The sequence below is a fragment of the Festucalex cinctus genome, chromosome 5, assembly GCF_051991245.1.
Source record: "Festucalex cinctus isolate MCC-2025b chromosome 5, RoL_Fcin_1.0, whole genome shotgun sequence".
Lineage (NCBI taxonomy): Eukaryota > Metazoa > Chordata > Actinopteri > Syngnathiformes > Syngnathidae > Festucalex > Festucalex cinctus.
Window position 1 is genome coordinate 25,340,427 of NC_135415.1, and position 25,644 is coordinate 25,366,070.

General features: G+C 39.5%; 2 protein-coding genes across 4 annotated transcripts; one reads left to right on the forward strand and one right to left on the reverse strand.

Moving 5' to 3' along the window:
* Positions 1-321: 321 nt before the first annotated feature.
* iqgap2 (IQ motif containing GTPase activating protein 2) lies at positions 322-25,644 on the reverse strand. Its single transcript, XM_077521588.1, has 38 exons — positions 25,299-25,644; positions 23,105-23,204; positions 19,041-19,197; positions 18,825-18,902; positions 18,022-18,098; positions 15,928-15,995; positions 15,667-15,780; positions 15,380-15,555; positions 14,553-14,640; positions 14,291-14,454; positions 13,177-13,264; positions 12,915-13,078; positions 12,644-12,804; positions 12,358-12,482; positions 12,080-12,243; positions 8,248-8,338; positions 7,747-7,914; positions 7,526-7,668; positions 7,276-7,446; positions 7,072-7,155; positions 6,900-6,971; positions 6,747-6,816; positions 6,401-6,609; positions 6,171-6,320; positions 5,919-6,082; positions 5,606-5,830; positions 5,286-5,426; positions 4,532-4,616; positions 4,221-4,453; positions 3,737-3,869; positions 3,548-3,650; positions 3,319-3,460; positions 2,016-2,103; positions 1,674-1,886; positions 1,445-1,605; positions 1,224-1,367; positions 974-1,082; positions 322-809 (listed from the first exon to the last, which is right to left on the reverse strand). Exons 1-38 carry the CDS (start codon positions 25,342-25,344, stop codon positions 696-698), a joined length of 4,983 nt encoding a protein of 1,660 aa, XP_077377714.1. The 5' UTR covers positions 25,345-25,644; the 3' UTR covers positions 322-695.
* f2rl2 (coagulation factor II (thrombin) receptor-like 2) lies at positions 9,146-11,414 on the forward strand. Of its 3 annotated transcripts, none has more exons than XM_077521590.1 (3): positions 9,146-9,420; positions 10,093-11,030; positions 11,129-11,414. In XM_077521590.1, the coding sequence occupies exons 1-3, from the start codon at positions 9,360-9,362 to the stop codon at positions 11,255-11,257; spliced, it is 1,128 nt and encodes a 375-aa protein (XP_077377716.1). In that variant the 5' UTR covers positions 9,146-9,359; the 3' UTR covers positions 11,258-11,414. The 3 variants fall into 3 exon arrangements, with proteins under 3 accessions (XP_077377716.1, XP_077377717.1, XP_077377715.1); XM_077521591.1 differs by having other exon boundaries at positions 10,093-11,023; XM_077521589.1 differs by having other exon boundaries at positions 10,093-11,414.

Below are 25,644 nucleotides of genomic sequence, written 5' to 3' on the forward strand. Positions count from 1 at the left end.
GCCACCCACTTTTGACTCCTCCTCCCAATACTCCCTTGTAATAAACAAACACACCACCAGCCAGCCTTATGTGATTTTACAGTAATTTCTACTCGATTGTTAATCCCAAACTGTCATGGGTCACAATACTCACATTTTAAATACTGCACCTTTAAGTGTCATTTAAAACTTAGTCCATCATTAGCAATTTTTAACAACTTCAAATAAATAATTGTGAGCCCCCCCCGACCCCAAAAGGAAAAAATATATATACTTTTGATATATATTATACATTGTCAAAAATCACTTTACACCAACAATATATGAAAAATACATTAGCCACAGCATTTAAAAGTTTTATTAATTAAAATATGATTTGGAATGCTTTAATTAAAAAGGCACTGGTGAACTACAGCATTTTAACAAGACAAGAGGGAGGCGACCTTCTGATAGAAGTGTTTCATCAACATACAAGTGACAACAAAAACAATAGTGTTTCTCTTACAAAGAAAACAAGAATACCGTAACAAGAACACCCTTCCAATTAAAATACAATAAATTTAGCTCTCCAAAAAAAGAGAAACAAAATGAAATGAACAGCTTCATTAAATAATTTGGAGACAGAATAGTATTGCATGCCCATTTTCTGACAACCTGAATTTTGAACCGAGTGCTGTCACAAGGCACAAACAATTTCCCATATTCCCCATTTTCATTCACTTTCCATAGAATTTTTTATTTAGGAGGAAGATGAGCAAGTTCACGTTGACTTTAGCTTTATCGAACATCTTCATAACAGCCACGCCTTCATACTGCAGTTGCAGAAGGTCCTGGACACAAAACATATCGAACAGAAATGATTGCGACCGCAAGACGACAAATGCAATCCAAATCCTTCCTTAGCTACACGTTTGACAAAGAATAACAAAATGAAGCTGACTGCATGGAAGTCATCGCGCCCGGTGGGAATGTGACACACTGAAATTATGTTTACCTGGAAATGAAGCTGAACTTTTTCCATCTCGACACCCATAAACTTGGCTTTCACCTCAAAATCGCCAACTTCCTCACTTCGTGAAATGTCAAACATGACATTTTTTAACCTGGCAACACAAAAGACGACCGATTTAAAAGTGTTAACGCAATTATGCTTTTTTTTTCTTTTTCTTTTTCTTGTCAGTATAATAATGGGCAAATTTCCCACAGCACAATGGTTGGGATGATTATTAAACGGCTCGACTCACTGGTTGGTCTGAAGTCCTTCGATCTCCAGAAGGACTCCTTTCTCGTGGAGCCTCGCTGCGCTGTACTTCAAAGATTGCGGCTTCCCCTTTTTGCTGCCCTTTTCATCTCCTTTGCTGGTCACTTTGATGGATCTGCGTGAATGCCTAGACACAAACAAGTCAGATGTGAACTGTGTGATCACAACCACGCCATACAACCCACCGCTGGACATCATGCTCACTTGCGGTTGAGGTTGTCCAAACACGTCTTGATGTAGGTGTCGTAATAGTTCATCTGCTCCTCATAGAAGGCGGTTTTCGAATTAAGTGCTAAAAGCGTCTGCTGGAGCTTCACCAGCTCGGCCTTCCTCCTCTGTCTGTAGCGTCTTTGGTAGCGAATGTCCTGACAAATCACAATTAGGATCACAAGTTGACAGGTCGAACATGCTTCCGAGTGAGCTGCTTACACACCTTAGCAATGTCGTTGATGACGTCCTGGTGTTTGTTTGCGGCAGCGACCAGGTTAGCCTGCTCCAAGTTCCGAAGGTTCCTCAGGATCTTGCGCTTCTTCTGCTCCAGAGGGAGCCGACTGTCCTCCAGTACCGCAGGGCTGCTCTTGAGACCGTCGGGGGTCTGAGCGTCCTGAACTGCACGCCGCACTGCTATCTTGGTATGCTCAGACTCCTGCGGGGCAAAGTTCAAACAGGACGGTAAAATAATACAACAACAGTCAGATACAATAACAGCACATGAATAAAATGACACTAAAAGAGAATCAGTCCCAAAAAAAAAAAAAAAAAAAAAAAAAGTCACCTGAGGAGCTGTGGCCGGGGTCTCTATAATTTCAGACAACGTTTCTCCAGGTTGAATTCGGATCACATCGACTATAAGCTTCTTTGTCCTACAAAGACAAGCAAAGGCAGACTATCACGATTTGCAAAAGCACCACATGCAGGTTCATCCACAAATCTGACTGAAGAAACATTACCAAAAAAAAATTTTATTTTTTATTTTTTTAGGGATGGGCGAGTGCTGATAACAGCCTTATTTTAAGGTATTGGTAGGTCGCGGCAATATTTATGATTACATTTTTTTAAACAAAAATGTATACAGATTAACAAAATGAACCATGTTTTAGTTTGTTGGTATGGATGAGTACCAACACCCGGCCTTATTTCAAGGTATCGGTATTCAAGGTATCGTGACGGTGGCCGATGGCAAGTACTGAGACTGTATTGGCCGCCCTCTCTTGTCCATTTCACGACTGGGAATGAGAAATTACAAATTCTAAGAATAGAAAAATGCCATTAATTTTATGACATTTTCAGGAAAAATGCTATCATGGGATATACAACTTCTTTTATTTTAGTACTAGTGGTATCAGTGACGAAACAAGAGCTGATTACTCATACAGATGATCGGTCTGGAAAAATATGGTATCAAACATCCCTATTAGTTTGTAAAAAAAAAATAGGTCTGTGAGTCCCTTGAAAGGCGCTACACAATTCAAAATTATATGTTCATATAAGAGTCATCAAGTCATAAGTATACATCTCAAGGTTAGGATGAAATCATCTTTCTAATGAAGTGCGTTATACACACACACACACACACAAGGATACATGTTTATAGGGAAGATAACTGCCGCTGGAAAGCTTCTTCCTGTTTGGACAGGAAATGATTCAAGGGCAGGAAAGACAAAGTTGGGTCACTAAGCGATAACAGCGGGGGGGGGAACGTACAGAAAAAGCCTACGTGCCAAATAAGGGTCAAATGCAGAGAACAACAACTTCATCATAGCTTCATTGTGTCCATGGATTATCTTAAAGAATAATGCAAGGCCACAGTTTCAAGCACACAAGAATTGGGACACTTGTGCATTAATCCTACAAAGAAGTAAACAGGGAAGAAAATATTGGCCCTTTCAGTCATCTTGGAAAGCTTTCTACAAGATGTTGGCATGTGTATGTGGCTCACAAGTTCCTCCGTGACATCATCATCCAACCACATGCTTTTTTAGATCGTGCTTTGTTCATTGCGAAATTGTCATGCTAGAGCAGAAAAAGGTTTTCCTCTTTGCCTCATGATCACCATGTAGACTTCGGAAACTACTCACTTTGTCATGAGCATCTTCAAATCTTTGTCGTCCCCTTCAAGCAGCTCAAACTTGCTGGTCAGCGTGAGGGAGATCTCAGTCTTGGCCAGCTGGCTGAGGACAGCATCCCTGCTTGTGTCACTGCTAGGAACGGCTCCTTCGCCTCAATTAAACAACAACATTGAAACATAATTAACATTGACGAAGTGACGTTAAGCATCCAAATGTGTCGTATGAACACATGTAGTACCAAGTAACGTCTCGACATCAGGGACATCTCCCAGGTCCTGCAAGAGCTCGTGTAACAGGTCGTTGAGGTCTGGCGAGATGGCCTCCAGATGTTCCAAAAGCAGCTGGATTAATACACGTGAACTTAAGTTTGAGTAGTACGTCCAGGAAAGCTGAACCATTACATCAGCTGGACCAAAAACATACGTACCGAGTGCGTATTGATGATCTCCTCTATGGAGATGTAGATGATGGGCTTGCTCAGGGTCACCATGTCTGAGTATTCATCAATGTTGAACTTCTCCTCGGGTTCAGGGACATCACAGGCAGACTGGAAAAACACCCTAAACGGAATTCAGAAGTAGTTCTTTTTATTTGTTGGTGCAGATAAGGATAAATAGTGTGGATGCAAAATTGGTGTTCCACTTTTGTTAACTTCCTAAAATTATGGCATTTTATTCCACTTCTCAGTGAATTATGGACAAGCAAGTATGCGTTTCATTTCTCCGATATCAAATTTCCTGTCAGCTTAACATTTTCCTGGCCTTACCAGAGGAATAGGGCTAATTATTAACTCAAATGTTTTGGTTTTGTTGCTGGAAAATTTTGCTGCACGTTTTTACTCTCACAGTAATTGCCCATACTGTAAGAGTTCAGCATCCCCTCCTTTGACAATAGTAAATATGCATTCTCACCGGAACTTCTCGTATGTCTGCGAGATGAAGTTGTTCATGGGCGTCATGTGCGCATTCTCGCCCTCAAACAGCTTGTTGGCAGCAGCATGCTGGAGCATCTTCGCCACAGATCCCAGGTTGCGTCGCTGGTCCACATGGAGCTGCCCTCCCGCTGACAGGTCAATTATGTCGAATCCATCCGGAGCTACGATGGCGGGATTCATGTAGCGGTAGTAAAGTAAGTTTCCTACCACCTGCGATGGAAAGACAACCGTCATTATCGTGGGCACAGTGAGATTTCATAATGTAATTACAAAAATGAAAGCTTCTACCTTTAGCAGCTCATCTTCTGATGCATCTGGAAACTTTTCGTGGAGGCAGTTCTTCAGAACCTTTGCTACATATCTCATGCCATAACTGCATGCAAAAAAAGCAATGAGAACTCAAAATTGCTTAGAAAATGACATCATTCATGCTTGCAATGTTAGATTATTACTGATGGCTATCGATAAACTTGTCAACGTTTCCACATTCTAAAAAGGCTGTGTAGTTCTGCCAGAGTTGTGTTTAAACATCAGCACCATCTAGTGGTAAACTTGGACCTTGGCACAGTTGTGTTTTATTTATACAGTACATATTTTACTTGAGAAAATTATGAAGAAGCTGTGTGTAACTCTACATTAATGAACAACTACTGAGAAAAGACCAACAAGTCACTGCTTTAAACGTTACATCTGTGACATACAGAAAATCCTGGGGGAAAATTGACTCTTGTAAATAATCATATTAATCCACTGGAGGCAAACAAAAAGGTAAGAGAGATTCAACGTGTATTGAAAATACTTCTATGGCTATTTTGCATAAACATGAGAAAGTTTACATAATCACAATGTACACATATTAACAGCGTCAGTAGACAGATAGGGCAACAGTAAGATAAAAACAATAACAAAGCCATCAAAATGAAAGTAGAATTAATCACTTCATGAAGAATAAAAATGATTTTTGCCCAAAATGACAATGTCAAGATGAAATTCTTTAGAAGACACAGACTGTACATGAATATTTCCCGGTGGCAAAACTTACGGAATATTATCCAGGGAGGACACAATGGAGTTAAGAACTTTATCTGTTGCGGAGCGAAGTGCCAGACTGGAAGCCTCCAGCCTTTTGCGAACTTCCTCATGTGCCATGGCCTGCTCGGGAGTCACTTCATAGGGCAATTTGCTGCGATACAATAACACAAAGATGGACAGATGTTAACATTTTATTGCATATTAGACTACAAATGTTCTGAGTGTCCATCTGGTGTTTCAGTGGAAAAGGTTATAGTTGTACTTTCAAACAAAAAATATTAAACTCCTTGAGGCCTATCAAACCATTGTGTGACAATAGTTCTTTCCTACCTGGCTTCTCCAGTGGCTGTCTCCAGCTGGTTGACCCAGGCTTTGTAAACATCCACAGGGTTGGTGTTGATTCCAAGACTTTTGTCGTCAATGATGTCTTTGATCACAGGAGACAAAAGTTGCCGCAGAGTGTTGTGTCCCCGCGCTCCTCGGTTGAAGCTCACCACCATCTTGATGACTGTGGGATTCCCTGTCACAATGTCCTGGATTTGGTCAACCTTAGACCTGGGCCAAGGTAAGACAAATTCACAGTAGATTCAGAACCATCTTCTCAAACCAACAAGCCCAAATGTAGGAGGGATATCAACGCTACCGGATTTCTTCATCTAGAGCAGTTTTAAAGAGTTTTAGCAGCAGATATTCCTCTCGCTGATTAGACGCATAGTTGTACAAGGTGAAGATGACAGTGTCCATAAACTTAGTGGACTTGTTTTGGGGCATTTGGAAGATGAGCTTAGCCAAGTAGGACGGGTTGGTCTGCGGAAGGAAAAGAAGGAAGCAGGGGAAATGATTGCTGGATTTGGAGTATTGAGACGATGAGAGATCACGAAAAGGTCAACTTTACCTGAAGGAGGTAAAAGAGATGTTGGTAGGCCTCCAGTTTCTTCCGTTTTCCTTGACTTAACCCTTTTATTCCCAGTTTGTCTGCTGTGGCCAGGTCATCATTACTTTCACTTTTCATGTTCTTCATTGTCTTATTGTGAGTCACAACATCCTTTCAGAAGAAACGGACACAATGAAAACTCACACATTTACGTAAATCTGCACATATAGAAAAAAAAAGGTTTTAGCTACCTGTAGCGTGATCCTGTTCTTCACCAGCAATCCAATCTTGATGTCCATCAGGTTCAAATCTTGCTCCATCTGCTGATTCGAGCGGATTTTGGTGACCACTTCTTCCTTGAGTCGTGTCACTTCCTGTTCCTCCTGCAGATCCAAAGGGCTCTGCTCCAGCAAGTGGACAAACTTGCGCACGACAGACAGGGGCGGGTCCTTGGCCCCAGCTGAGTTATTACGTACGCATAAGAGTGAGAGAAGACCAGATGAAATTCATGTAAATGTCCATTCAAATTAGCAGACAAGCGGTTCAATACACATTTGTGCACTTCAGCCAGATAGCCATTATGCAATGTTGACATACTCAGAGTTCTGTAGTCGTCTCTTGCTTTATTGGCCTTTAGAAAAGCCTGGATGGTCACAATATCCTTCTCCTAATTGCAAAAATACCAGTAAATGCTTAAGACAAAATATGTTGACAGTACGAATACACTAAATTGAGTCAAATGTTACTCACGTGATCTTTGAAGTATTGCAAACGTTCATTATATTCACGTTTGGCTTTCCACATTTTAACCAGGGACTGAATCTAAAAGTAACCAAAAAGAGAATTCACGTCAGTGCATGTTTTACAATGGATTACAGTGGAAATCTAATTTTTATGAAAACACAAAAATCAACACCATCACCTTGACAACGGAGGTAACGTTTTTCTGAAGCACCTTCATTCTGTCCATGAATATTTTTCTTTGTTTGTAACCTCTCCAGCATGCCTGATTAAAAAAATAAATAAATAAAAAATATCAATCTTAACTGAATGTGAATTGCAAAAGGAATTTAAAAAAAAAAAAAAAAAAAAAAAAAAAACATCCAGCAATCCTTATCGGCACAACCTGTAGTCTGACGATATGGGGCTCTTGTTGACGCAGGTACTCCATCCTCTGAGTGTGCCTTTGTCTGACCAGAAAACCTCGGATCCTCGCCTGCAGCTGCGTCACGAAGGACTCATTGGCCAACCACAATTGTTCCCTGTTATATTCTGCAGTCACGCAGCTGACTGCAACCTAAGTGAGACAACCAACCATCAATATTGAATCAATTATATATCAGATGTGTATAATATACTTGAAGGTGTTCGGGTACCTGAATTTGCTCTTTATTGAGGTGGCCACTATTATGTTCAAAGTTTTCTGGCTCTTCCCATGCACCATGTCCAGTCTCCAGGTTATAGAAGTAGTCATATCTGTCATTTATGCAGTGTTTCACCCACATGCCATCACTGTCACCTAAAAGAAAATAGATTTTAGAGACTTTAGTTCCTCCCAAATGCAGCTTTTCTACCAGAGACTTATCAGAATAACGACCTTCAGGTGCCATCTTTCTTTGAGCGTGTGCCAGTTCAGCCTGGTACATGTCAGCACATTCGGCAACTACGACTCTCAGTCCTGCATTTGGTGATTGCAGAGCCTGCAGTGTATTCTGGGAGTCACCTTCTGACACCATGATGTTTATCTCGGCTACAGCTTCAGCCACTGTCGAAACAGGATGATTGAGCCGAAGAAGAAGTAGGTGTTCAATCAAATATGACATCCGTCAAGTAACAGTAGGATTAAAACTACACAGAACAAAGATTCTATGGAATGGTAGTGAAAGAAGGAGAGAGTCATGACTGAATGTCACAATTATTTGGTCACTAACAGTCAAATCAACATTCAACCTAAACATGATAGAAAATCCATGCAAATAAACAACTAGCTTAAATTTTTTTTTCCTCCTTTTTGTCGATTTAAAAAAAAACAAAAAAAAACGAAACCCTGAGCTGCAATTTATTTTTATTTTTTTAAGTGAACAAATGAATCACTCACTCGTGAGAGCCGCCTGTGCATCCTGATTGGCTGCATATATGGCGTCTTGGATTTGGTCCAGCCACAGTACAGCAGAGTCATCTCCCGAGGTCTGCAGTCCAACACAATAAGTTGCCACATTTTCAGCCAAGTACAGTATGGTCAAAGTAAAAGCAAGTACATAATCAACCATTGTTTGTTGATATTAATTATACAGGAATTCTGAACTCTTAAAACCTTAATTCACTCAGCATCATGCCATTCTTCGTCTACTGTAAAAAAATAAATAAATAAATAAATAAAAAAAAAAAGATTAATTTATACAGGTAGTACAAACGTTGAAACCTTCCCACATAAAGCAACATGTGTAAAGAAAATGTAAATGTCCTTGTGGCACTGTACTACTGTGCAGTCAGACCATAAAAACAAAATGTTTATTCAGCCTAACTTTTAAGGCTAAATTTAGCAAACTCTGGAGAGGGTTAAGGCAATCCCTGACCACTGACAGGAAGGAAATTGTCATTAGCTTTGGTCCTAAAAAAAAACCCCTCATCTGCAGTGACTGCAATTTCCTACCCAATTTTTGTACTACAGTAGATGATATCACAGCTGAGACTATGAAAAAAAAAAAAAAAAAAAAAAAAAAAAAAAAGACTGTTTGTATTCAAACCCAAAACTCAACTCGACTATTTATAAAGTGCTTTAAAACAGTCAATTTTAAAATGGAATCACCCACGCCTTGGACCGAAACAATATTAATCACCAACATTAAATCAAGTATTTACACAAAATCAGTAAAAAAATTTAACGACATTTTTTTATTATCATCATCACAGGAGATGCTCAACCATGAACACGTATCCTCCCCCTCCAGTGAGTCAGTAGGCAGTTTCTGACGCAGGCAGCTGGGAATTTTGTTTTCAAGGCTGGACAGGAAACGTGCATACAGGAGCGTACAAACAGACAAGCTTTCCGCGTTATTCTATGAGATAACCAAGCTTGAGTACACGTCGCTGGCAGTCACAGCACCGCGGAGATGCGCCAAAGCAAGAGTCATTGGTGGATCACTTTTGCTATACTTACTGAAAAACACTGAAACCCAACAATATACAGTTTTTCTGCATTTGGTAGACATGGCGGACATTTTAGCCGGACTTATTTTTCTAATGGTTGTGCAGACCATCCAGGCTGATGGTAAGTGATTTAACTTAATCTTTTCTTCTTTTTTTTTTTTTAAATAATATAAAAAAAGTGTTGTCAAAGTTAGTGTTAACTAATTAATCTAAATCTAATCTATCAAAAAAAATGACCACATTATTCATTTATTAACAGGTTAATCACACTTAATTTTAACCAAAGAAGATCCTTTACCTGAAAGCGGATGTTTAGGTTAAAGGTAGAACAGATTGTGTTTGAGCAATAAACATAACTACATGCATTAAGGAAAGCATTTAATAAATGTTTGCATATGACATGTCAAACTATCAGGGTCATTTTTTCACCCCCATTTTAAATTATGAAAGTAATTGTTTAGAAAAAGAGGAGGATGAGCGTGTGCAGAAGGCGGGCAAAAAAAGTTAATTTAAAAAAAGCCTTTTTAATTCAGCAATTAATCGTGATTATTCAAAATTCTAAGACGTGAGTAATCTGATTAAAAAAAACATTTGGCAGCTCTAATAAACTACTTGTTGAAACTAAACTGTATTTTAATTATCAGTTTAAAAATACAAAGTTCATTTCATTATGATAATCATGAACTGCAATTATATAGAGCTTTCATTAAATCTTTCTTTGATGTTTAGCTAACCTTTAAATGGTTAAAGTTTGTTTCAGCTTTTAACAAACATTATTTTTGTCCCCTTACAGGGAATAAAACTAGAACCACAAACGGTACACAACCCGGAATGTCTCCAAAATCTTTAAATGGCAAGCTGTATCAACACAATCTCACAAAGCAGCTGCCAGCCGGTTTCCGACCTAGCGGAGAGCCATGGCTGGATGTGGACCCAGACGACGCCGCGACAGCCTACACCACAGGTGTCTTAAGCACCCGGATCCTTCCTTTAGCTTACATCTTGGCCATGGTTATTGGTATCCCCTCCAATGCCTACATTCTGGCCTTCCTCAGACTGAAACTCCGAGCAAAGTCCTTGTCCACAGTTGTGCTTTACCTGAACCTGGCCTTGTCGGACCTGCTGCTCCTGCTTTCCCTGGCGTTGCGCGTTCACTACCATTTGAGTGGAAACAACTGGGTATTTGGGGAAATCTCCTGCCGGCTGATGACTGCCTTGTTTTATGGCAATATCTACTGCTCAGCACAGACTATAGCGTGCATCAGTCTGAAGCGCTACCTGGCGTTGGTGAAGCCCTTCTTGTATCGGAGGCTGGCCAAGACTGCACTAGCAGTATGGGCATGCCTGATCGTTTGGTTCCTATTTGGCGCGGCGATCGTGCCAGAGTTACTCGTCAGGCAAAGCTATTGGCTTGCTCGGCTGGGAGTCACCACCTGCCACGATGTGCTGCCCCTTGAAGAAAAAACTCATTCATTGCTTGTGCCCTACAAACTGACGCTGGTTTGTCTGGGCTTTGTAGTCCCCTTTATGGTTTCCATCTATGCACATGTGTCAGTAGTACACCACCTTAGACAATCGGGGTGTAACTGGAGGCCTTTTATCAAGATCAGCACTCTGGTTTTCATCATCTTTGTGGTGTGTTTTTTACCCAGCGGGATCCTGCATATTGCACACTACGCCCGCCTGTTTTCCAGCGGGGACGACAAACTGTACGGATACTACAGGTTTGCTGTATGTCTCTGCTGCTTCCACAGTTGCTTGGATCCCTTCCTGTGTTTGCTCATTTCTAAATCGGCTGCGTCAGAGATACAATTCATCTCCTTCCGCAGGATCCCAGGGAGACTGGCTGTGAAGATATGCAAGTGAATACGTGCACAGGAAAAGGCTTCGCCTTACAGGACCCATTGTTGGAACACAGCAGGGCATCACTCTCAGAAACATCTGACACTGGGAGATAAACTGGGTAGTACATGACGACAGTCTTTGTAAACACTGTATGTACAGCACCGGGACAGAAGTCTTGCAATACTGTTGATGACTGATGAATATTTTTAGAATTGATTAATCGACCAGTCAGATTCATCTTAATTTTCCATTAAAGTTATTACAAAGGCATTTTTTTTCTCCTGATTACTGTTTATTAACCAGTGATTGGTGTTTATTTCGTACAGTGATTTAAAAAAAAAAAAAAAGGGGGGGGGGGGGGGTTGATGTTGTGCTACGTTACGGGTACAGTCACGGTTTTCCAAAGTAAAAACAGATGTTTGAAAATGTCTTATTTTGATTAAACACAGAAGATAATCAGTCTTACTTCATGAATGACTTCAGAAATCACCAGTCTCCAATCATCAGAGGATATAAAATGTTTACTATTAAAAAAAAAGTGCATCTTTAAAAGATTTCAGAATCTGTCAACTAAATAATCCGATATTCTTTTGTGATATGGCAACGAAACCAACCGATTTTGGTTAGATAGAGTGTGAAGTTATTCGAAGTTCAATGTCGAGGATGACAAAAATTTTACAGGCAAAAACATTTCATATCTTGTGGATTTTCTCATGCTTGCAACAGAAAGCACACTGTAATGTAATTGTATCATTGAAGAAGTTTTTTTTAGAAACTTTATATCCAAAACAAAAAATGTCTACCCATTGCCCTTGATGAGAACTGTTCCAAATTAAGCTGTGACAATCGTGATTAGTTTGAAGGGGGGTTGAATCCACAGAGGTTGAAAAACCTTTATACCAGCACAGGTATAAATAAAATTTAAAATCGGTTACCTGGCATAGGCATTGCTTGGCATCGTATAGGACATCATGGTAGTGTTTGGCTGTGACTGGGTTCACCCCCGCCAATTTGGCAGTGGGCAGGAGCAAGGCTGCTAGTGTCTGCTGATGATCACCAGAGTTCAATGCCTCATTGATCTCTGCTATTGCTATGATCCCTAAAAGGATTGAAGTGTATAAGATCTGATTAGTTCATGCATAGAAATTGTCCAGGTATATGGCTAACTGCAACATACTAATTAGTTAAGCAGTCAGAAAATTGCATGTCTTACGTTCATGCTCTTCAAGGACCTGAATGTTGACTGTGTCAATGCACTTTTGAACATCATTCCAAGAGAGGAACTCTTGGCCGTTTGCAAGAGACTCCGCCCGCTGCTCGGTTAGGGCGTCAGCATACCTGATGAAAGAGAACATCATAAAATTTCATCAAATTAAATGAGATATCCAAGAACTTGAGATGTGTTAAGCCACAACTAGCTTGGTGACCTGCTATCAAGAATGTCTGTAATGTCCATAGTCAGCGCTACCTTTTAATCCAACATCTAACAGTTGACATACCTGTTCAGGTTCTCTTGGTCCATGTTTGTGAAACCCAGAGGTGAGTCTGTTAATTGCTCGATCACAGCCTGTGGATCTTTGGTGTCCAGAACCTCATTGAGCACAGCCACAGCCGACAGCATTTCCACAGCCACATTCAGCTCCTCATGGCTCAGGCCAGACTGAACGCAACAAATGTTGTAATCAAACGCACGCACTGCATTACCATACTGACAAATAAAATCTATCTATGGATGTCTATATGAGCAACATTGAAGAGGTCACGTCATACCCTTGTTCCTTGCAGTTGCAAACTAAAAAGTTCATTCTGATAGAGAGTGGCAGCTGTTGTGTAAACAATTGGCAGTTGAGCCTCAGGGTTCATGAGCTCCTCGGCGGTCTCCGATGCGTCGCCAAGACGAATGGCAGTATTGATTGCTGAAACTGCGTCAAGTTCTGGGCAGAAAAACGATGTGAATGAACTTAAGAAAGAGGTAAAATTCTGAACACTGACAGATGTTATGTGGTATACATGAATATGTGATTGTGCTTACTTCGTCTTTCAGCCTCTGCAAAGTCATTGCAAGAACTAATAACTCTCTGAATCTCCTCCTTATCCACCAGAACTGCCTTGTCTTCATCCTGCAAAAAAAAAAAAAAAAAAAAAAGATTTATACCAATATGAAAATTCCTTGTGGTCAAACATGAGTGAAACCTTTTGTTTGAACTTGTATTACAGCGGCATATTAGCATTTCTGGACCTGAGCTTTAGTGTCAGCGGCAATACTTTGAAGTACGTAATGTAGAAAGGAGGGATCTGTGTCTTTTTTTTTATGCCGGAAACGTTTTTCTGTATAACAGCGGAGCTTTGTATACTGCCTGTATCGCTGTGGCAATTATTTTTTCAAGGTCCGTTTCTCATGTGTATGAAATGTTAAATACGGGCTTTTTTTTTTTTAATTGCGGAACTTTAGCCTTTAGTATCGTTTTCTTTTGCTGTACTATATTTTCATGACAGTGTTTGTTTACAAGGATCATCAATTCTATAAAATTGTCCTTTATTTTTTTTCCCCCCCACAATAATGAAGTTTGTACATTTTTGATGTTGCTGTGTGTGTTTTTTGTTCATTGATTTTGGTGTTATTTAGTGCAAAAATGTGTTGCATGAAAAAGGTGCTCTTAAAGTACTAAGAATAAAATTGAGATAGTATAGATCTCACTCAACCTCCTATGTCACAATTTGGAGGAGGACATGCATCAATCTTAAATCTGACCAGTGGCTACGGCATTGTTTCTACACAGCGGAGAAGTGCTGGTGTTTGTGGAAGAGAGTGAGGGAGAGACGTAACAGAAGGTGGTAGCATGATCCTGTGGCATGACTGAAACATCTTTCTTATTTCTTATCCCCCCCTCCCCTTTCCCAAATTGTAGACTTTGTGATTTGAAAATTGCATTCCACTAAATTGCGATGTCTGTAGGATTTCGATTCCTCCTTCAGCCCTACTTTGAAGTACTGCTTGGATGCTCATATCCTATGTTTGACAAAGATGTTGGTGAATTTCATTGTTTAATAATAATAAAAGTGTATATGGACTAAAGAGCATATACTGTATGAGGTGGTTGCATACTGGGTGGCAAAGGCCATGCAAACTAAAAAAATCAGGGTACCTTGGATTTGTGCAGACAATATGTGGTAAAATGCTCCAGGTACCAGCCGTGGTTCATGTCCTGCACCCCAAACAGGGCCAGCGGGCGAAGCCTCAGTGCGGCCAGAAGGGAAGCTTCATCCTGGGTACACACCGCATGATTGACCTGCCTTATTGCTGCTTGGGCTGTACGCAGAAAAACAGAAGCGGGTTATTCCATGTATAAGCACTGAACGAACACACACACACACAAAGGTTTACGGCCGTGGAAGTTCCGTCCTTACTGTTGACAAAGTCTAAACAGGTCTGGATCTCCTGTTGTGTCAGCAGCTCCTCATAAACATCTCTTTCCTCACTACAAACTGTGGAGTACTAGGAAAAAATACCAAAAAAAATGCATTTTTATATACTATGGCTTAAGCAGGCATGTTTGTTAAAATAAATAAATAAATAAATAAATAAATAAATAAATAAATATTCAAGTGCATTCCCATATGTTTGTGTTGTCTTGGGAAAGAAAAGCAAAAGGGAGACAAGTTGTCTTGCAGTGCAAGTGTTAATGTTTGGTGAAGTACAGCTGACAGTGCAGCAGCTGGAATGTGCTGGCAAGGCTCATAGAGCGAGTCATTGCGGGCAACCGTTTTCTGGGCCACTACAGTTGATTCTATTAGACGCTGCAATTGGATCCATCTGCTTAGGCAACTTTAAAAGTAGTGATGTCTTTCTCTCAAAGAAGGCAAGGAGATAGCATTGTTTGGGAAATAAGACAGAAAGTACAAAGTCAACATTGATAGTTCAACAACCATGAAGGAGGTTACATTTTAAATTACTGTATATTCAATCTTTTGTTTAGTTCTCTCCAATGAAAAAAAATGGTCATTATTTTACTCGTCAGTAAATAATGCGTGAAGCCTATTGACAAAAAACGTCATATGCAGTATTCATTCATGATGTAAAATTTGACTATCACAAATAGGATTGTTTAGTCTTGGTGGACAGATTGCAAACTACAGAGTGCTGATAACTTTAGGTAGCGTTGTTAGGTGGTTCAAAGTGAAAAGACATTCAGTCAATAGATACAATTGAGGATTACTGTTTGTATAACTCTTACATTGCCCGAGGACTGATGTTTACGGGTCTTGGCCTGGCTCAACATGTCCTGATAGTCTTGCACCAGAACTTCCTGGGTGTTCCTCAGCATGGCGTTTGGATTTGTCAGAGCTGTCATCGTCACAGATGCCTGACCCCTGTCTACTGCCTCATTGATGGCAAACACAGCCGCATGCACTAAGGGCAACAGCAACACAAATATTCAATGTTTGAATAAAACGCACTGTAGATTTAAACAAAAAAAAAAAAAAAAAAATGTCCACTTCGAGAAATCTCGGTAGGACTTACATGCTGCTTCATCCACTGAGAGCTCATTGGCAAGGATTCCTCCAATCTTACTAAAAGCTGGCATTTGAATACCATACTTGTCCAATTCGCTCCTCATGTTACTGATCTCTTCCTCTGGAAGGTGGTTGGGTAATTAGTGGGTATTTTAAAAGGAAAGTGAAAACATCACTGAAACTAGTTCAGGTGCAAGACTAATAACATTGGGGTTAAAAAACAAGCAATACATAAAATTTACTTTCAAGTTACAGTATGTTACTTTACCTGTAAAGGCCACCTTCCCTAATAGGTCCTGGATCTGCGGTGCAATGCCCAGTTTATACAAGTACAAACTGAAACAAACAACAGTGTGGGTAAGATTAGCTCTAACACTTGAGCAAGTACCGAAAGCTTATGACAATCTGCAGCTACAAACAGCAATAAGTAACTGAAAGATTTGCGTTTGTTTTTCATTCATTAGCGGAGATTATTCCTGGCCGGGTTTTTTTTTTTTTTTTTAAACTTCCCACCAATAACACACAAACACCACAGGGAGGTAGTGTTGGCTCAATAAGCAGAATGACACCAGCCACTCGAGCTTGTCCTGTAATCTACTGGTCAGTTAATTCGACAAGTAGATGCCTGGAAACTTCATCAAACTTTCATCAGCCTGCAGGTACCTGATAAGTCCTAATGAATTATAGATACAACAGGTAGGAATGGCATCAGGGCAACTCAAATTGCTGCAGAGGCTGATTATCCTGCACTTTGGTCACAGAGCGTGTGCAAACATGAAATGGCCTCTGTCCCTGACACATGGACACGGTTCCATTCATTCTGAGAGACAAACACAGAAACAGCTGACCAGCAATAATAACTGCCTGGAGGGGTTTTAACACAATCAGCTGATCAATTGCTCAGAGCAACTTGACTCAAAAGATGACCCCTCCCACATCAAATCATTGTCTTTTTACTAGCAACATTTACTCTATTATAAATCACTTATGTACATAATAATTTGATGTTTGACATTTTCACACCACGTTCGATGTGCTTGCAAGAACATCTGCTGCTTTGACACCACGTGCGCATAATGTTCGTGCACAGCCTCGTGGGCCTCCTGCTGGAGTCGCAGGAAGGAAGAAGTCGTGTGTGCAGAAGTTGGGAAGGAAACAAAGTCTCAAAGGACCTGACAGAAGCTTTACAAGAGAGAAACAATCCAAGCAGCTCACGTAATCGCTCCCAAATTCTCTCCTGTTGTCCAGATGGTCAGGCAGATAAAATTGACACTTCGTTCATTCATGTATTGAAACGGAAAAATACAAATATATTATGACACATCGAACTTACTGATACAAAATTAGTTTTAGCGCACTAGTAACTATAGAAAACCATAACACTCCTGCAAAGAACCTCACCTACATAGTTAAAGTTACACACCGAATCATAAAGGGTAAAATTATGGAAAAGTATTGAAAAATTGTGAAAATAAACAACCAATTAAATCCTTTGTTACCTATCCATTTTTAAGAATGTGTCTATCAGCGTGGTCTTCATAAATGTATAGCCCACACACCGCCATGTTGACGCATCATTTTGTTCCCGTACTTTGAATAAAGAATACTTCCCATCAAAACTGCCAACGTGGCGGACAATCAAAACTGAAAACTATCTGAACGATTTACATGAACGCCCGCCCACGCACCATGACTTGGAAGCTAGGCTAGTCGAAGCTCATTCACTGCTGAATGCAGACTATATTACTCCATGGACATTCTCTCACAGCATTAGCTGAAAATATGCACATACTTGAGTCTAATGGGATCATTTCAGAAAGACAAGAAATAGGGTGTGTAAAGTGAGGTATAGTTTGCAACCTTGTAGTATTTTGATAAAGCATGTCACAGACACTTGAGAACTGTTTTAGATTAACATAACAAATACAGAATATATCTGCTACAACAAAACCTGAATAATATTGTGCAATTTAACACAATAAAAGGCCTTTGCATTGAAATAAGATAATTTAGATATACAGTGTTTCATTACTTCAATACATTTTTAGTTCATTCTATTAAACAAGACTAGCCGCACAGCTTGTGTAAAAGTACAAATGCAAAGTTTGCTAAAACCAGTGCATCAATTGACCACTTACTATCATTTACCAGCTTGATCTACAACACATCAACTAAAGTAGGATCTACTTAGTAACGTTTGCTTTTCCATAAATGATAACCACTCAATGGGAAAATGTGACAGTTTGAGAACAGCTTTTCTTGTCTTTACACAAAGGATCTAAGTGTTGTGTAATCAATGTAGCTGTCCAAATTAGGAAATTAATCAGGCAATTAAAACATATTGTACCCAATGAATTCTTACCTTAATGCATGTATGCAGTACACCACCTTGGGCATGTTTTTACGATCATACACATCTGTTGTTTCTGGGTAGAATATCTGGAAAAAGAAATGCATACATAACGACCATTTTAAAAAGGTTTTGCAATTCTGCTGAAACCAGTCTTGCAGAAACTATCTAAACTTAATATTTGTATTTAAGCCACTAATAACCAAGGTAATCAATTATTGGGAGCACATTCTCTTCTGTTGTGTTACACAAACAGTTTATGACAATTGGCTAACAAAGAACTCTTGTCTCACTCACGCACGCACAAACAAAGTGGCCCAAAATCACATGCTGCGACATTGATCAGGGACTTTTCCATCCTGTCATGACAATTATGTCGTCACCTCGCCAACATTTCAACTACGGTCGTCTACATCTCATTGGGGGGTCTTAACAAAACACTTCCATTCACGGTCTATGTTAGTAATCTACTAACAACAACTTCTTGGAACAGTAGGTTAAGATTTAAGACGTAATCTGTGCTTTAATTATCTCTGACCTTATGTTGAATTATTCTCAGTACATTAGATCACAGGAATTATGACTCTTGTTTACAAATGCAGGCTGTGGACAGAACATAGAACTTGTACATACTATAGGTGTTTGATCACTTTTAGATTGGGCCTTTGGAATTGTTACGACCTCACCTGGTCGTAACAAATGTCTTTCTGTAAAGGTGTGGTGGCTTAAGTCATGCTGCACGAGTGTGTATACTGGATATATAATATGCACAGTAGGTGTGTTTGCATGGCAAGAACGCAACTGTTTGGCTTTACCTTTGGTAGGCCAACTGACTCCATGGCCCTGAGCCACTGAACTGTGTTGTCAGTGTGCCTGAAGTGTAATCCTTTGCTCTGAAAGAATAAATAAAAAAAAAAAAAAGGGATCTCATTCAAGGGAAAAACGCTGAAATTCCCAAAAGTGAGGAGGTCAAGTATTGTACAGAAGGGCAGCTCAAAACAAACCAAAAAGTTAAAACAATAGCAAAATACCTTGTACCGAGTCTGATCTCTATCGTAGATTCTTTTTATTGCCACCATTTTGGGGGCAAAGAAATTGCCAAGTTTGCCAAGATAGACGCCATTCCTCAGTCCTTCCTCCAGTTCCGTTGTAGTGGGCAGGTCTTCATCCAGGCAGGCTTCCATCCACCTAAGCAACACATACCAACTGAGCTTAATGCAAGCAGAAGGATGCTTCTCTACAGTGATCTAATTGTTCATTTATTCAGCATAACTGTAGTAGGTAAAGGGGAATGAAAAAAATTAAATAAAATCTTCAAAACTGGCTGATAACATTTAACACTTTGGCTCGGGTTTGAGAGTCTTGTTTAGTATTTTTAATAAAAGCCTAGTTAGAATGTTTACTCACTGTGGTAACTTTTACAGTTTAAAAGTCTGATAAAAATTTGCACATGAGATCGATGTGATAACACATTCAGGCCTGCTGTACTGGTAATTTATCCAACATGTAGGCTAAAATTATTGCTGAACTGAAAGGTTCCATCATGTCTTGGAATGAATCACCATGTTTCCAACTGTGGTCACAACTCAAGGAGTAATTGAAGTACAAGATTTGTGAACTGCATTTAACCTGAGATGTGAACAGCAGCTATTCCGTGACACTGGGGACAATTTTCTTCTAAAGGTTTTGGTCAATGATTTGTTAGGTTGTGAATTGTGTTGGTTTGAGAATCTGTTACATATTAATCAGGCTGGCTTGGAGTGATGCCATGTTAAAAGTTGGAGCTCCACCCCTGCCCTAATGTCTCTCTGCTGCTGTAATGTGTATTTGTGTGCATTTTCAAAACTCCTAACAGCAGAATAAATGTTTTACCAAATACTGTACAGTGCTCACTAGGGATGTAACGATATACAAACATCACGATATGAAGGTCACAATACGATAATGATCACAATATTGTGGACGAATTGGCGATGTTTAAAAAAAAGATCATAATATTGTAAAAAAATAAAAAAATAAAAAAATAATTTAAAAAAAGAGCTCATACAAAAAAAAAAAAAGCACAATATTGTGCTTTTGTACACAACAGCAATGCATATAAACCACCTACAATCTCTAATAATATTGAGGCACTTACTTGGTAATGCAAGCACACATTGATCGCTTCACAAGCAAATTAGGTTCCCCTTCATCTGACAATTAGCATAGGCTTTAAACACAGAAGGCCAAAACATCCTTAATGAAAATTCAATTGCACTAATACACTAGCCACATGACTAAACCCGGAAAATCTATTGAGTTAAATCCATGTATATCATTGATTTATACAAATAAGATATGTAAACAACATCCATCCATCCATCCATCCATCCATATCTGATCCGCTCATCCTCACGAGAGTAGCGGGCATGCTGGAGCCTGTCGCAATTGAATGAAACCTAAACATCAGCTATTTTCATCTTTCGTGGCTCGGTGGTAATATATTGTATTGTCATTTAAAAAGGACATTGTAGATGATTAAAATTCCCATAGGTGCCAAGTCATGGTCCCCTTCGCCATTTACTCAATCGAGAAATAAGTTTTGTTTTTTTGTTTTTTTCTTTGAAATGTGTTCCATGTGCCCCCTCGACTCCAAACACAGTATTCTGATCAATATTGCGTTGGTGGAATAAGAATTAATTCACCCGTTTTCAGCCTTTTCAGGGCACAGCCATTTTGACATTATACTGCCCTCTGCTGTCGACTGGAATTGACGTCAAAGTGCCCTTGTTCTCGCACTCTAAACTTCATCGCTCCCCTTTTTTTTTCCTGGGTTTGGTTACATCATGTTCACAATGTGAGCCCAGAGGTACTTTGATGTCAATTCCAGTTCACAGCAGAGGGCAGTATAATGTCGAAATGGCGTAAAAAAAACATTTGGTGACAACAGAGTCAAAAAGGGACATCCTGCTTGTGAACATCACTTCCTGTATATAGAACAATGTAGGGGAGCATGTCTCCCGGAGGACGACGAGCTAGTCTCATGTTTACAGCTATCTGAGAGATTTTCCTGTCATTGTCCAACCTGTGGTCAACCAGCAGAAAGCAAGCAACACTGTGTGCCACAAGCCTTTTTCTCTCGGTTTCACAACCACAACTGATGACGCTCCATGTGCTGGTCACGCCTTTGTCATGAGTTATATTGTGTGAAATGTAGAAGACAGTCAAGGCAAAAAATGTTGACAAATGTAAACAACGTTTTAATCTTTGGTGATAGCACAGTCTTGCTGAAAATAACAACTCATGTGTATAAGTGAGAGGTCACCAAAAACAAAGAGGGCAATTAATTGAAATGCATCAAGAAAGGTGAACAACCACCACCATGTTATCAAAAAAAGCAGAAAGAATATTCAAGTTTCCACCAAGCAGCATTGGTACCGCCATGCAATGTTTCCCAACCTTTGAGCTAAAGCACAAAATTGACACTAGAAAAAGAAAATCTCACCGCACCACGAAAAGAAAAAAAAAATAAACATTACACGAGGTACTGTGTAGAATCTGAAATCATAATAATCTTGTCGCAATTTACTGACAGACATTTAGTAACTTCACTGTTTATCTGAACACAAAGCTATTATTCTGTTGTATAAAGACAACAGGTCGATAAACAGGTAATTGCACCTTCTGCCATCTAGTGGAAGAGCATTTTTTTGACATTACTATCTGATGGACAAAGAACTCTGCTCTTTTGCCTGATAAGCATTCTAAGACTTGACTGTGCATCTAAATGGGGATTACTAAAAAATAGAATGGCTCTTACTAAAAGCAGGAATACTTCTCGCAAACGCTATTTCCATAGGTACTATACAATACGCTACACTGGAGATGAGTGGATTCAATCCTTGTTCAGAGAACACCGACTGTTGACCCCAGAGAGCGTAAAGCCTAATCCCTTGCTCTCCCTGCTTCATTAGAAATCCTAATCCTAATCCAATTTGACACCTTTTCCAGAATAGAGAAACAGTTCTTTCTTTTTACAAATGACAAGAGCACAGTAAGAGTAGTAGAGGACTGTTGAGCTGGAAGGAAGCAGCTGTTTGGGTTAAAAAGCCTCTTGGGACAACAAAGCAAGACTTCCACAAAGTAAACAAAGGTTCATAATCTCGGACAGGTACTGAGATCTGTTATTAGGCTAGCCTACGTAAGATTGACAATCTGACGAAAAAGCAAATAATAAAGACAAAGTCCAAGTGCACGTTCATCTGCGTGACCGATGGATAAAAAAAAAATTGATGATGTCACCATACAATGACAAATGCCAGTAATCAAAAGCTGTTAGCATAGAGAGGGAAAGCGACACCCGAAAGGAAGTGGTTTGTCTCTAAGCACGTGTCACAACAAATGTTTCCACTGTTTGTCATATATACAGGACTGTCTCAGAAAATTAGAATATTGTGATGAAGTTCTTTATTTTCTGTAATGCAATTAAAAAAAAAAAAAAAAATGACATACATTCATTACAAATCAACTGAAAAAATTGCAAGCCTTTTATTATTTTAATATTGCTGATTATGGCTTACAGCTCAAGAAAGCTCAGGTATCCTAGCTCAAAATATTTCCTCTGACCAAGTAAAAAAAAAAAAACAACAACAACAACAACAACAACAACAACACCACCACCATAATCATTTTTGCTTATTTAATTGCATTATAGAAAATACAAGACTTCATCACAATATTCTAATTTTCTGAGATAGTTCTGTAGCAGTATATGAATTGAGCCTCTCAACATGGAAAGTTGAGAGGTTAAAACAGCTCAATTAAAACAACCTTTCCGCAAGGTCAGCAGAACTCAGATTAGCATTAATTGTCCGCAGTGGCGCGTAATCATCTCATGTGCATGTTATTTCTGTCTTTACCTGTTCCAACAGCTTCATGCAAGCATCATCATTTAAACGGCTGCAGCTTTGCTCCTCAAGCAACTTTGAAAGATCACACAGTTGCTGCTGCTTTTCTCCATACTACATAATAAGTATTCTTCCAATAGACAATGCATTTCACCCGATGGCTTTAAGATGCCTTTGTAGCGTACCGGTGGAAGCTTTTGTCATCTTACCGTTTGGCCTCCTCTAGGTGACACAGGTACTCATAGGCGATGTTCTGCCGCCTCCTCTGATCCATCTCCTCTGCCGACAGCCTCTCATCATCCTGAATGGCTGCAAAAATTAAATACAATGCAGTTACTGCAGTCATTCTTACACAAAACTGGTCACTATTACACTCATTTTCAACTGATTCTGTATATTATTAAAGGGGGCTTGGTTCATGTTCAATAAAAGTAATTAGACTGACAAGAGTCCTCTGCTGGGACTTGACCTTTACCTGTTTCTTAATGACATCCCCCCCACCCACCAACAATGTGTCTTACAGCAGCCTAATCCCATCACTTTGTTATTTCTGGCTGAGTGAAAACCTATTCGTATGGATTGACCAATCTCCTGAATTCTTGGATTTTTAATATAATCTATCAGAATTATCACCTAGAAGATCGAGAAAGATTATTATATCATTGCGATCGGATCTTAGTGGGTTGTGCAGGTGCATCTAATATTTTAGCAGGTCACCTTTTCACTGGTTGTGTGCTCACTGCTGCAAGACAGTGGTTAAACCAGACTAATTAGCCTGAACAATATAAAATTCCAACGGCCCCGAAGGAGTAAAATGAACCTTGATTCCATAATTCATTTAATGTTTCCAGTAAAAAGCAAACATTTATTCTTCTGAATTTAGTGCATTCTATGAAATACAACCTTTGCATAACTGCCTTATGTTTTGAAGCAGCCATATTCTGTTAGCTAGCATTCTTTTACTTTACAATAGATATGCAGTTGTATAACTTAAGATAGTTGTGCTTCGCAAAAGGCACAACTTGCATTGCACTTATTTTACTAAAGACTAATCATGTGGCTACAGTTCTTGTCACTTACCAAATATGTTGCAAGAACCTCAATCTCACTTTAGTTGTTCATTTGTGACAATAACAAATATTCTGAATTATCATATTACGTAATTGGTCCTGCATTTTGAAATTAAGGAAAAAGTGTGGCAAGCTTTTAAAGGAAACATGGGGCATTTGGCCCATATGCATCAAGTTTCACACCTGTGCTTTAGTTTTGCAAGAGAAAATTGTGTTTGAACTTTAAATTGCATAAGGTGTCCCACGTCGGAAATTCCACTGTAAGCATGTGAGGGTGATTGGGAAGTGCAAATGTGTATTGCGCTTATTTCTACATGTGGAGGGCAAAAAAAAAAAAAAAGTCAAGAGTGAAGCTACTACACTCAAGCCTTACTCACTAATGTGCTTACTTCCTGCACTTTTGTGTTAACTGTTATATTTAACCCACAGGATGAGGTTTGCTTGCCTTTGTGTGCACATCATCATGGGACTTCAGTTATTGGCTCTATGGTGTTGACTCATGTTGTTTTTCAGCTGCAGTGTCTAGCTCGCTGTGTGTGGAGCATTGGGACTATTTATTTTGAGATAGACAAGATAAAGAGAATAGATTTTGATTATTAATTACTAGATTGTTTTGTAGGGGTGGAGACTTCTCTTAATTCCAAGTAGAACATGCAAATTAGAAGTCACACTGAACTTATTTTTTGATATCTTAGGGCTACCCTTGTGTAAAACTAATATTTGTGCGGTTTCCCTGTAGGCACACCTCCCCTAGCATGCAAAAACCACCACTGAGTTGATGACACAATTGATTGGTCTTATCTTCTAAAATGTGCACTTTGCCCTCATGTTTACCTTGACAAGATAACTACAGTAAGACATGAGTCGACGCCGAAGCCATGTGATGTGTTGACTTTATTTGAAAACATCAACACTCCAGTTCAGCATAGTTAATGTTTAAACGTATGGGAACAGACCTTATGTGTGGAATGGCTGATTTGGTTAATAAAACCTAAAAACACATGGGAGGTGAATTTAAAAAAAAAATGTAGGCCAGTTGCAAAGCAGCGTGTGTACCCTAATTTAGACAGTAACATACTATGGATGCAATAAGGAAATCAAGTATTCGTCTGCCTGTCTGCCATGTTTATTTTTTTTGTTTAACCCTCCCATATTTTATTCTTTCATACATTATTTTTAATGTGCAGAGCAGACACACCTCTTGGTGCAGGAGGAGTCAGAATCACAACCACCTGCTGCTCATCAACGTCCAGCTGACGCCGATTTCCTCACAGAGGTTTTTTGTTTAAAAAAAAATAATAACAATGCCATTCGAATGAAAAGTCCCACTTACTTCCATAGCGTGGCTTATGTAGAGCGGACGTTTCTTCGTGATTCATCCTGCCTCGTTTCGTTTCGTTTCCTCCAGCGGTAGTCAACGCGTCTGAGCCGCCAACAACTTTCGTAAGCTAACGTCCAAACGCACGAGGAGGCGTGCCAGACCGTGAATGAACTTAAAGCAAGCTATAAAGAAAAGTGTTTATTATATATATAAAAAGAAGAAAGGAAAAAAAATAAGAACAGGCACAAAAGTCGTTATAACGTTCCCTTGTGGCCACCAGCCCCCATGGTCGTGCCTCCTTTATGTGACTCCTCCACGAAGTGACTATGATGTTGAAAGTAACGTTAAAGCAAGTTCA